Here is an 11,206-nt window from a genome sequence, read left to right on the forward strand (position 1 = left end):
TTTTGACATTTCACATGTTGACAGACATGGTTAACAAACCATATCCTACTGAGGACACAGATGGATATGGTTCTGTGACCGAAATGTTTGCTGGGTAATTACATCATAATATACATCTATATTACATATAATTTGATTGTCAAAAATATTAAAGTTGTATTTTTTGAAATTTGTTTTTTGGTTGAAAAATATTGCAAGAAGTTGTGCTTGAAAAACAAACATTTTATTTTACAACAAGATTTCTTATGTAAGTATAGTAGTATGATAGATTGCATATGTTTAAATGCGTTGAAATTGATCTGTCGTCACATGTAGCTCAGTTGTGTGTAATTTTACATGTTTGATTATTTTACTGGGGGTATAGGAAACAAACGTTCCCATTCTTGCATTCTATCAGGATAAAATCCAGTCTTCATCTTGGGTTCCTCGGAGATATCTAAGTAGTCATCCTTTGCTAAGTCGTATGGGTTCCACGTGATATTGTTTGCCAAGTTCGGCGGCACCGGCTGTCCGGTTTGGGCAAAATTTGACCACATGCTTGTCATCAGTTCCACTGTAGGAATTTCCGGGGCATCTTTTTCGAAGTATGGAAATTTGAATTTCATGAAGAACAGATATTGCAAATCGTCGTGGTGCGTAACTCCTGGAACAATAAAATAAATATTAATTATAAATTATAATATTTATAAAAGTGAATAAAGAGATCGTTACATATATCATTTTTAACTATAGATGATTTGAATAGAAAAAATGTGTAAACGTAAAAAATACCATATGGCGTGGTCTCATTCCACATGGCAAAACTGTATCTTCCTTGATAACTGAACATATAGAAGTAGACTGGATGATCATTGTACTCCGCAAGTAACTTCATACTCCGATACAGAGGAAATATAATTACACTGTCAGCTATGATCTGGAATACAAAACGTTCAATTATATGAATCATTTAATAAATAAACGCACTATGACAATTTTTATTCGACAATTTACGAACATGAGCGAGACCGTCGTATGTGTTTGGACCGATCTCCTGGTTACCGAAATAAAACAGCTTCAGATTGATGCTTATGTTTCGGGAACGCGGTGTATCGCGCTCATATAAGTAAACTATCGGCGCGAGTTCGTACCAATTGTTGTTCAAGTCGTTCAATGTCGACATGTTTCCTTCTTGACGTTGCTTTTCGACAGCTAGAATCATGAAAATGCAATAGCAATTATCTTTATCTGATTCCCATGATATTATTTTAGCACTTATTAACGCTAACCGGCAACTACACCACCGAATTCGTCTTTTGTAACTCCTGCGATTAACGGAACTTTGTGAAATTGTCCTTTTCTGATAAGATCATACGGCTGCTCTGGTAAAAATCTCTCAACACCGCGAACCTCAGGCTCCACTACCGGTGACCACACTAAGATAGGATTACCATGCCATTCCTGAGGAATGTCGCAGTATGTTCAAAGTTTGACTTTAATATTTTTTTTATTATCTTTAATTATATTTTTTAACTAAGTTTATACTATTCAAATATTTTTTTAAATTCTTTTTCTACAATATCACTCGCCGTTCCTTATTTATTAAGATTGTTGTGTTGCACATGTTCATTATACTTACAAAGAAATTTGGTATGGTGTTCGTGAAGTTCTCCACTGGTTTGGAATTTAAACAGATCATCATAGCGCCTGTCGTATCAGTGGGACAGTCCAACAATTGCGCTTGCTTCTTTGCCAAATGTAGTTGGTGAGTCGGCAAGGGATCTGGTGTTGTTGAGCCGCTCATCATAATTGCTCGATGAAATAATCCCTTAGACATTGGAGAAACCATGTGCATAAATACACTCACACCACCAGCGCTATAACCGGATATCGTAACGCTATCGGGATTGCCACCAAAAGCACCTATGTTTCTCTTGATCCATTTAAGAGCTTCCACTTGATCCTTTAGACCCAGATTACCCGGTGCTTTTGAATCACCAGTGCTCAAAAAACCTAATATATAAAAAATGTTTTTTGACGGAGAAACGTATTTTTTTATATATATCTTTGAGATAAAATTGTAGATATTATCTTGTAGATATTATCTTAATTGTAGATATTACTTTACTTCCAGAGAAAAAATGGATTAGATCTAATTTAAATCTAACGAGATAAAAAAAATGGAAAAATAGATCTAATTAGATCTAAATTAAATCTAAATCCTAATAGGCACATTTGTGAAAATATTGCACAAAAATGGTATCATGAATGGCGACTATTTTGCAATGATTGCACTAAGATGATTCGTCAACGCAACAGTTTTGTTACAATAAAATTTTGTAAATAATATTTGTCAAAAATTGGAAAAGAATCGTTATGTATTTTCACAGTATATACCTCCAGTAGGCAAATTGTGAAAATATTGCACAAATATGACATCATGAGTGACAACGATTTCTTGCATTTCTTTATATGCAATTATATTTCTACATATTTTAAACATCACAGAGCTGAATTTATGTTCTCAATTATTGGACAATTTTTTTGTGGAATTAATTTTGCAAATATACTGCTAAGATGATTCGCCATATCGTTATTCTTTTGCCGAAATAGTATTTGGAAAGTAATGTTGCAAACAGTGACAAATATGTGATAAACGATCAATGGTTTTACATCTATTTCTTAAAATATATCTGTATAATTGCAAATTACAATTTTAGTGCAAGATTTTGTCACATAATTTTGTAAATGTTTTCCTATCAGGGAATAGATATAAAGATCTAAATAAATATAAAGTACATCTATAAATAGATATAAGTAAATCTATGTAAATTCACACTTTTATTTATTATTAGATCTGCTTTTGATCTTTTCAGGTCTATAATATTAGATCACCTTAGATCTGTTCAGATTTGCTTAAATCTAAGTAAATCTGACTAGTTTTAATATAGTAAATCTGAGTAGATCTAAAGTAGATTTACTGATATATAAAAGTGTAAATTTACATAGATCTACTTAGATTTACTTTGAATCTAATTAGATCTATTTTTTCATTTTTTGTATCTCGTTAAATTTAAGTTAGATCTAATCCATTTTTTCCCGGGAAGGGGTTGTAGATATTACCTTATTATTTAGTTCACGTTTGTTCTTTTTAGATAACATTTTATCGATTACGCTTCAAATTACCAAAACAACAATTAAAAAATGCAAAGCTTTACCTAGTGATGCGAGACGATAATTTACGGTCACGAGAACGATATCTTTATCCAGAAGATATTCGGGTCCGAAAATAAAGCTCTGAGCCGAGAACAAATAAAACCCGCCAGGATGGAAAAATACTAACACGGGTCTTCTCACGGAATCGCTCGCTGATGGTAACTACAACCAAGGTAATTGTTCAATTAGTAACGCTATGCTCTTCTCAACGAGAACATACATTGTGAGAAATCTAATACTTTTGTCGTGTAGACGTTTAGACGGAGACAATCTTCCAAAATATTCTCCGCACGTATTCCTGGACAAGAAGGTCCTTCTTTGGTCGCATCGAAAACATCGTTCCAATCTACCGCTGGAACTGCAACCTAACAGAAATAATTAAAATGATACGCATTGAGCATTTTTCAGAGACTTACTGAATATTTGATGAATTAAAATTGTTTTGTTTTGTTACACGTATTATCAGTAATGTCGGCTCTTGCAATTATGGTCTCTTATACTTTTATATTAATTTTATTATTTTTTTATTATTTTATTTTTATAACGTTGATTTATATTCTCTGAGAGTCATAATTAAATTATTTATATATATATATATATTATATTATATTATATTATATTATATTATATTATATATATTATTTTATATTATATTATTTTTATTATTTTACTTGAAACCGTTGTTGTCCAGTTGGCGGTTCTGCATATCTCACACCTCGAAAAGAATAGATCTTCTTGCCAAGTTTCGAGGTCAAGGTAGAACCACGTATTTTCCCGATCGGCGCGGTTATCTCGTGTTCTTCGTCACCGAGTACGGTGACGATCCACAATAAAAAAATAAACTTTGTTATCATAGTAACTATATAGATTGAACTGGCTGTTTTATACTGCAATCTATCTTAGGAGAGAGAGAGAGAGACAAGCAAAAAAGAAGTCATGTATCAACGACTGAACGATCAGTTACACGCACGTACTGTGCGTGGCACTGGTGAACACTACAAACTTCAAGGGCAGTATGAGGCCTTTTATACTCGGTCACTCGACCGCGAGGAGGAAGAATCATCTATTTCCTTTCTTGGAAACTTGAATGTGTCATACAAGAGGTTTGTTTTTTTTACAATGGACGTACGTGAGATCGCGTATACGTAAATTTGTAATTTAGATTCGCACGGGAACTGAAATGAGGTAAATCTCTAAGTACTGTCGTATGCATCTGACAAAAAGAAACACACACACACACACACACACACACACATATATATATATATATATATGTATGTATGTATGTATAGAGATACATATATATATTTCTTGCTTTCGGTTATCTGCAACTGAAGAAAATGAATTTTGGAAGGTAAACAAGTTCGTATTTCGCGATCATCTTATCACAACAAGCTGAACACCTGAGCCGGTTGTCCTTGAAAACAAGTTTCGCTATTTTTTGTAACAAGAAAAAGAAGTAATAAAAAAGTTTAGCAAATTACAGAAAAACTTTACACACAGACAAACTTTAGTTACTTTATTACACATATGTACATATTAAATATCATATTTTTCTATTTGCGGAAAAATTTTTTAATTAAATGAAACATATGACTGTATTGTGATATGATATGTATTCGAAGAAATGATGAAGAAGCTATTCAGAGATATCGCTTCATAATAATCTTTTCACCTTTTAACCTTTAGAAGAGTAGCCTATATGTATATGCTCTAAATCTGCATAATAATTTTATATAAAACGCATGTTATGTATACAAACTTTGGATATCAAGTATATAAGAAAAAATGCGAACTTTCTAAAGGTTAAAGAGTTTTATTTCTTATTACAGAATGTAAAACGAGACAATATTTTTTTAGATACCTGTTTTTAGATATTTTTGCGAGTATTTTTTTACATATTTTTGTATCATTTGAAAGCGTACTAATCATCTTGATAAATGAACTGTTCACAATAATAATTTTTTAATTAACAGTAGTCAAACTATTTCTTTTGCAATTCTTTTGAAGTGTGTTTGGTTTTGGTTCCATATGGTTTAGATACGCGGTAGTTCAGATCAAAATTGGCAGAGCTATTACTCTGATCGCTGGAACCTGGTTTCTTCGGTTTGGCGAGCTCGCGCAATCGTTTAGGACAACGTCTGTTGTAACTCGCGGCAATACGAGCATAAGTATCAAGAAGCTTCTTATCAGATTGATAAAGTGAATTCGACGCTTGTTTGCTATCCACTAATTTGTAAGTGTTGTGTTTACCTAAAGATGATTTACACAGCCGTGTGATGATAAAAAAAAAAAAACATCCCAGATCGAATGATGCATATCTTAAAGGCATAATAGCAGCTTCGCCATAGCAAGAGGCTCAATGTAATAAATAATTGACTAATAAATCGATAATATATAAGTTAAAATGGAGGATCCTACTTGTTAGCAAATTTGTATTTTTTGTGGGTATAGGAGAAGACGCTTGCGCCGAGTTGAAATTCCGCTTTTGTTCAGCAAATTGATTTAAATTATCGAATGCTTGGATCGATGCATTGGATATTTTGTGAGTCACCTGAAATGTCATGTAACTTTATATATTTTTTTACAATTTATACTTCTTATATAAATATAGATTTTAACAGGCCTATTAATATCTTACCTTACCACTGCTGATATTATTTTTCTGTTGCGCGCTGGAATCTTTCCTCACTTTTTCATACTTAGACGTATTCAATGGTGAAATATCACTACTCATATCGTTTTCTAATTGCAAGACCTATGTTTTTCTTTAATTAATATAAAATATTTCTGATTAATAAAATTATTTTAATGCTCAAATTGTTCTCTGTCTGGAATTATATTATTCGAAATATTAATAAAAATATAGATAATTATAAACTTGAAAAATTTTGATTCGAAATTAAGATTTAGATGAGATTTTGACAGCCAAAAACAATGATTCTTTTTTTCTCGTTTCGTTATTCAATTAATTTTGATATTACTAGAAAGAGGCGTGTTTCACTTCTTTTATTGCATATTTTTGCAGGGAAAATGATACGAGCTTAAAAATTGAGACTTTGTTTTTTTAAAAGTCACGTAGTGCTAAGTTCACGCGCAATGAAGTCGCGCGCAAACGAAGCAAACACTCCGTGCCTCTATTACGCGAAAATGAGTAATTTTGACATTTGAAAAAAATAAAATATTCATATTTCAGTAATAACTGAACCGATTGACTTCTTCTTAGTCTCAATCGATTCAGGTTGAAAAAATAGAGAAAAAAGTACGTATGTGGTTTTCTTTTTGGTGTCTTCTATTTAAAGATACTTGAAGATAAAATTTGAATTTGTTGAGATTCATTCATAATAAATGTACATATTATATATATATATATATATATCACATTCGTGCAACGTCATACTTCCCGACATTAGATGGCGATACGAGCTCAGTGGCTGTAAGAAAAGAGGAAGAAAAACAAGAACTGTGAGTTAGAGAAAGGAAGAGAAAATCAAGAGACATAAAAATATCACGTGCAACGATAAAATACAAAAAGTATATCTTGATGTTTTAATACAATTGTTTTTTTATTTCACATTTATTACACATTATTTATTTAACCAAAACAATAAATATATGTTTGAATGTATTATCATTATATATCTCTCTCATATATACGTCTCTCTCTCTCTCTCTCTTTCTCTCTCTCTCTCTCTGCGCTTGAGGAGAAGTTTCCCAGAGCGCTATATGTATAAAATAAAGCCTCAATCAATCAATCTCTCTCTCTTTCTCGTTTGCTCAATCTTTCTCTCTCCCAGACTCTGCCTTTCTCTTTCTCAAACTTTTCTTTCTTTTCCTCTCTGCCTCTTTCTTGCTTTTTCTCTTAGGGTTGGTTTATAATAGCCGTAACCGTTAACTTAAACCATTGCTGTAAAAGTTGGAAGATAGGAAGTACGTACTTCTGTTCATAATTGAATTACGAACAAGAGTACGAGTTTTCTATTTTCCAAACTTTTACGGCACCGGCGTAAGTTAACGGTTACGGCTATTATAAACCAACTCTTACTCTCTTCTCTCTCTCTCTCTCTCTCACACACACACACACACACACACACACACACACACACAATTTTTCTTTTACTTTCTCTCTTAATCTTTTTTTCTCAGTTTCTCTCTTTCAATCTTTTTCTCTCTCAATCTTTATATTTCTCCATCATCTAGAAAAAGAGAGAAACAAAAGCAAATCAGAATCAGAAACAACCTCCACCTCCACTCTTCAGCTATTGGCTCTCAGCGGATGTCCCGCCAATCTCGCACGCAACGCTATTCCTACTTTGGCCGCTTTTCTTATTTTACTTATGTGTAGAATCTTTTGTCAATTTGAAAAATGAATGATTATACTTAGTATGTCAAAGTTATAAAGTGAGATTTATGAAATAAAGTGTAAGTAGCTCGCTCGTGCGCATAGAATAAAACGTCTGTCTGTTTTCAATGAAGCCGCGCCAAGTTTTTTTGTATTAATTAAATACTATACTATACTATACTATACTATACTATTGACACAATTATGTTATACTCTATTTTATATTGTTCTCTCTATCAAACGTCCAAAATTTTACTTAGTGCTACTTCTTGATCACTTCTTTTGTAAAACAGATTTTGTAGAGAATGCTTTTTCTATTAATATATACTTCTATTAATATATACCTAGTAAAATTCTTTTTTTGATTTTTAATATTTCAAAATACAATACGTATTGTGCGTGTACTTGACGCCTTTTGTTTACCTTTTTTTGAAAGGGTTAATATATACGTGTGTAAGTGTATGATATATATATATATATCTACTATTTTCAATATTTTATAATAAAAATAGTATTCATATCTATTTCCTCACATTTCTTTTTCTTTTGTTTTTCTTTTTCTAGTTTATTATACAAAAAAATAAAATCATATTGATATAATTTTATATAAAGATTTATTAGTATATATAAAGTTACTTTTTTCTTTACTAAAAACATTAGTGAATTGATATAAAATATATACATGTATCAAATTACATAATAATATATATATATGTGTATCAAATTAAATATAATAATTCTTAAAATTACGGACGGATGTAAAGGCAGTTCTACAACTTACATAATTTGTATTCTCTGTATCAAGCTGCTATTAGTCTCCATAAAGTATGAACTAAAGTGTTCACGAATATTCACGAGTGTTCACGACGTCGATATAAAAGTGTCGATATAAAAATTTTTTTTAACAAAAAATATCTGAAATATGAAATATTTAGAAGATGTACATTGTACAATATAGTATGGACGGTATGATACATCACCACTAAATTTATCTCTTAGCAATAAAATTATAGTGTTTACACATCAAATGTCTTATTAAAATCTCTATAACAGATCGTTTGTTTTAGTTTTGTTCATCACGTACGAGCGTTAAATTGCACGAGTTTATCTGCCGAATACAAAAGTAAATGCTATCATGACTATCGTAGCGAATAACGAGTAGCTCAAAGCTGCCGCGCCGGCGTTGCAATCCACGATTCTTCTGGCTCTCATAAAGTCCTGGCCAAGATACACGCTGTACTCCCGTTTCTCCGGTGGAATAACTTTCAACTGCTGAGTAGCGTCCTGGAAGATAAGATCGCTGTACGGCGGAATACTGTAATACATGCTAAAGCTGAACTCATCTTGCTCCTTTCGACCGTAGAACTGTTGTGCGTATATAAACAGATTAATGTATGCGTTGATCTGTGTCTCATTGTAGCCGTAATAACCACCACGTGTGACTATGGCGTTGGCGGCCACTTTGCCTAGATTGCAGTTTACGTAATCGCTGGTCGAGCGACGCGTACCGTCTGGACAAAGCAACTGAAAGTCTTTTGTGAAAGTGTTACGCGCCCAGAACTCCCTTCGTTTGCCGTCGGTGTTCTCGGCGACCGTTGTGTGCTTCACAAAGGCTACATCACCACCCCCTTCTACCAAACATCGGAAGGCACCTGTGTATCCGAAGTAATCCTCGGAAGCGTCTCGTCGGCAGTATCTATAGCTTCCTCCGTGGCACAAACCGCACATATGATCATACGGCACACCTGCAATTAAATATCAAATCTTACTTTTTTCTGTACAGAATCGTAGAATTTCTTCCAACTCAAATTTTTTTAGTCAGTAAGAGCATAAATTTTAGTAAGCGTCTGAATTTTAATTACCTGTATTGTACTCAGTGCTAAGTGCACCCGGGACGCAGGATTTAGTGAAGTATTCAGCAGCGGCGCGCACAGAATCACAACCGTAGCCTCTGATCCATTTATTTGAGATAAGATATGCCAACGGATAAACCCAGCCAGCGGCCATGTTGATTCCGGTATGACAGGTGTACTTGTTCTTGAGATATGTCAGATCGGTATTGTCGTCTTCCTCTTTGGCCACGGCGACAACGTAATAGTCTGCTGTTTCGAGATTGTATACTTCGGAGATGAACGGAATCAAGTCGTAACGTAATCCCGCGGTGTAGACGTCACTAGCATCTAGGACAGCCACATCAGCAAGCCTACAGTAAATGAAGCAAGATATCAATGCATAAAAATTTTATTTCATCTATATTGCTTCAATATAACGTATTTTATGCATACCCGTTTTGTATCGCTTGCATACAATTTATATGACTGTGGCCTCTAAAACAGTACAAGTCTGGTTTCAAAAGCTGGGCTTTCAAGGCAGTCTGCAATAAATTAATTATTAAACTTAAATATGTTCAAAAAATCATTAAAGTGATAAAACAGTTTTTCAATACGCAGTTATACCTTCATTTTTACGCATTTTTCTACTTCCGGTTCAGAAGTGACGCATAACGTCATCCGATTTACAGGGCAGTGATGTACACCCAATATGTGTTCTAAGGATCGTTTCAAGTACCCTTCGAACGTTTGATCCTTCTCAGGTATTTGCACGAAGTCGCGTGCGTAATCCTGAAAAAAAATATAAATATGCATTACTTAAAGAAATAAATATTAAACAAAAAATAGAACGCAATGTCTTACGGAGAAGATCAAATTGTGCTGCAATCCGTATCTGGGCGCCGATTCGAACAGCTCGAATACTTCTATCGGACGTATGTTCGTCGGTTCGTTGATGGTGTGTTCTCTGTTGTAATAATCGTATGTGTCGTTCATCGGTTTCTCCCATGTATTCAGTCCTTTCCCATCGACGCCGTAACTTCGATCGTATCCATTGCGATCCCCGTCCGTGTTGTACTCGTTCGGATTGTTAAATTCATCTCTGTTGACCCTATCTTCGTCGAATTTGTTGTAACTTGGCCGATTATCAAAATCTCTCTGATCGTTGCCGAAACGATTGAAGTTCGCAGTATCATTCTTGTTCTTGTGCAGTATGCGCACCGCTTTTTCCAGGAATCTTTGATACATTTGACGGATCTTGAAGCTGGTCGCGGAAGACGTGACTATTGCGTGTGACGGCACGCTGCCCCAATTACAGATAGTATACTCATCTACAGATCTGCGTGTACCGTCCTTGCAAAGTAACTCAAACTGTTCTTTTTTCACGGAACCTGAAGCAAAAATTGAATAACAACTTTCTTATTTCAGTGCAATAAAACTTGTTGCTTAAAGTAGATTTTGCGTACTAAAATCAAATGTTGTTGAAGTCATTTCTTGCACAGTCGTGTGCACTAAAAAAGCGATCTCTCCTGCTTCAACCAGACAGCGGAAAGCTCCCTCATAACCTGAATAAGGATCTTGATTCGTACACTTGCCACCAGGAATTCTTCCAATGCACAAACGACACAATTGATCAGAATTGTCACCTGCAATTGATATCTTAAGTTAACAACTGTAAAAAAATGCAATATCAAGAGGCACGGTAGTGCCTCGCGCCAAGTTCACGCGCAACAAAGTTGCGCTCCACTGCGCGAGCACACTGTGCCTATTATACGCGAAACTGATTGCATGTTAGTGGTGGGGAGATTTTCTCAGAGCAATATTTAAGTAAAGACTGAAC

General features: G+C 34.0%; 3 protein-coding genes across 3 annotated transcripts in view; all 3 read right to left on the reverse strand.

Annotated features, from left to right (window-relative positions):
• Positions 1-201: 201 nt before the first annotated feature.
• On the reverse strand, positions 202-4,200 carry LOC109861078 (esterase FE4). The gene is made up of 8 exons (XM_020440589.1): positions 3,867-4,200; positions 3,435-3,560; positions 3,198-3,357; positions 1,619-1,992; positions 1,269-1,440; positions 998-1,191; positions 772-916; positions 202-643 (listed from the first exon to the last, which is right to left on the reverse strand). Exons 1-8 carry the CDS (start codon positions 4,047-4,049, stop codon positions 345-347), a joined length of 1,653 nt encoding a protein of 550 aa, XP_020296178.1. The 5' UTR covers positions 4,050-4,200; the 3' UTR covers positions 202-344.
• A 263-nt stretch (positions 4,201-4,463) lies between these two features.
• Positions 4,464-6,162, reverse strand: LOC109861079. The gene is made up of 3 exons (XM_020440590.1): positions 5,837-6,162; positions 5,617-5,749; positions 4,464-5,448 (listed from the first exon to the last, which is right to left on the reverse strand). The coding sequence occupies exons 1-3, from the start codon at positions 5,930-5,932 to the stop codon at positions 5,180-5,182; spliced, it is 498 nt and encodes a 165-aa protein (XP_020296179.1). The 5' UTR covers positions 5,933-6,162; the 3' UTR covers positions 4,464-5,179.
• Positions 6,163-8,219: 2,057 nt separating this feature from the next.
• Positions 8,220-11,206, reverse strand: part of LOC109861081 (melanotransferrin) — a 6,844-nt gene continuing 3,857 nt past the window's right edge. Inside the window, exons 4-9 of the mRNA XM_020440592.1 lie at positions 10,833-11,012; positions 10,231-10,757; positions 9,994-10,158; positions 9,823-9,911; positions 9,400-9,740; positions 8,220-9,282 (exon numbers count right to left, since the gene is read on the reverse strand). Of these exons, the coding sequence (XP_020296181.1) occupies positions 8,642-9,282; positions 9,400-9,740; positions 9,823-9,911; positions 9,994-10,158; positions 10,231-10,757; positions 10,833-11,012 (1,943 nt within the window). The 3' untranslated portion in view covers positions 8,220-8,641. The remainder of the gene's footprint in view (positions 9,283-9,399; positions 9,741-9,822; positions 9,912-9,993; positions 10,159-10,230; positions 10,758-10,832; positions 11,013-11,206) is intronic.

This window comes from Pseudomyrmex gracilis, unplaced genomic scaffold (assembly GCF_002006095.1).
Source record: "Pseudomyrmex gracilis isolate BER0280 unplaced genomic scaffold, ASM200609v1 scaffold_563, whole genome shotgun sequence".
Classification (NCBI taxonomy): Eukaryota; Metazoa; Arthropoda; class Insecta; order Hymenoptera; family Formicidae; genus Pseudomyrmex; species Pseudomyrmex gracilis.

What these genes read in the sequence shown, in the direction of transcription:
- LOC109861078 (XM_020440589.1), bottom strand. Translation starts at nt 4,049, where the DNA reads ATGATAACAAAGTTTATTTTTTTATTGTGGATCGTCACCGTACTCGGT. An exon ending in ATTCGGTGGTGTAGTTGCCG is followed by an intron (nt 1,192 to 1,268) that starts GTTAGCGTTAAT and finishes TCATGATTCTAG; the next exon opens with CTGTCGAAAAGCAACGTCAA. An exon ending in GAATGAGACCACGCCATATG is followed by an intron (nt 644 to 771) that starts GTATTTTTTACG and finishes TTATTGTTCCAG; the next exon opens with GAGTTACGCACCACGACGAT.
- LOC109861079 (XM_020440590.1), bottom strand. Translation starts at nt 5,932, where the DNA reads ATGAGTAGTGATATTTCACCATTGAATACGTCTAAGTATGAAAAAGTG. An exon ending in ATAATATCAGCAGTGGTAAG is followed by an intron (nt 5,750 to 5,836) that starts GTAAGATATTAA and finishes ATGACATTTCAG; the next exon opens with GTGACTCACAAAATATCCAA. An exon ending in AAATACAAATTTGCTAACAA is followed by an intron (nt 5,449 to 5,616) that starts GTAGGATCCTCC and finishes AATCATCTTTAG; the next exon opens with GTAAACACAACACTTACAAA.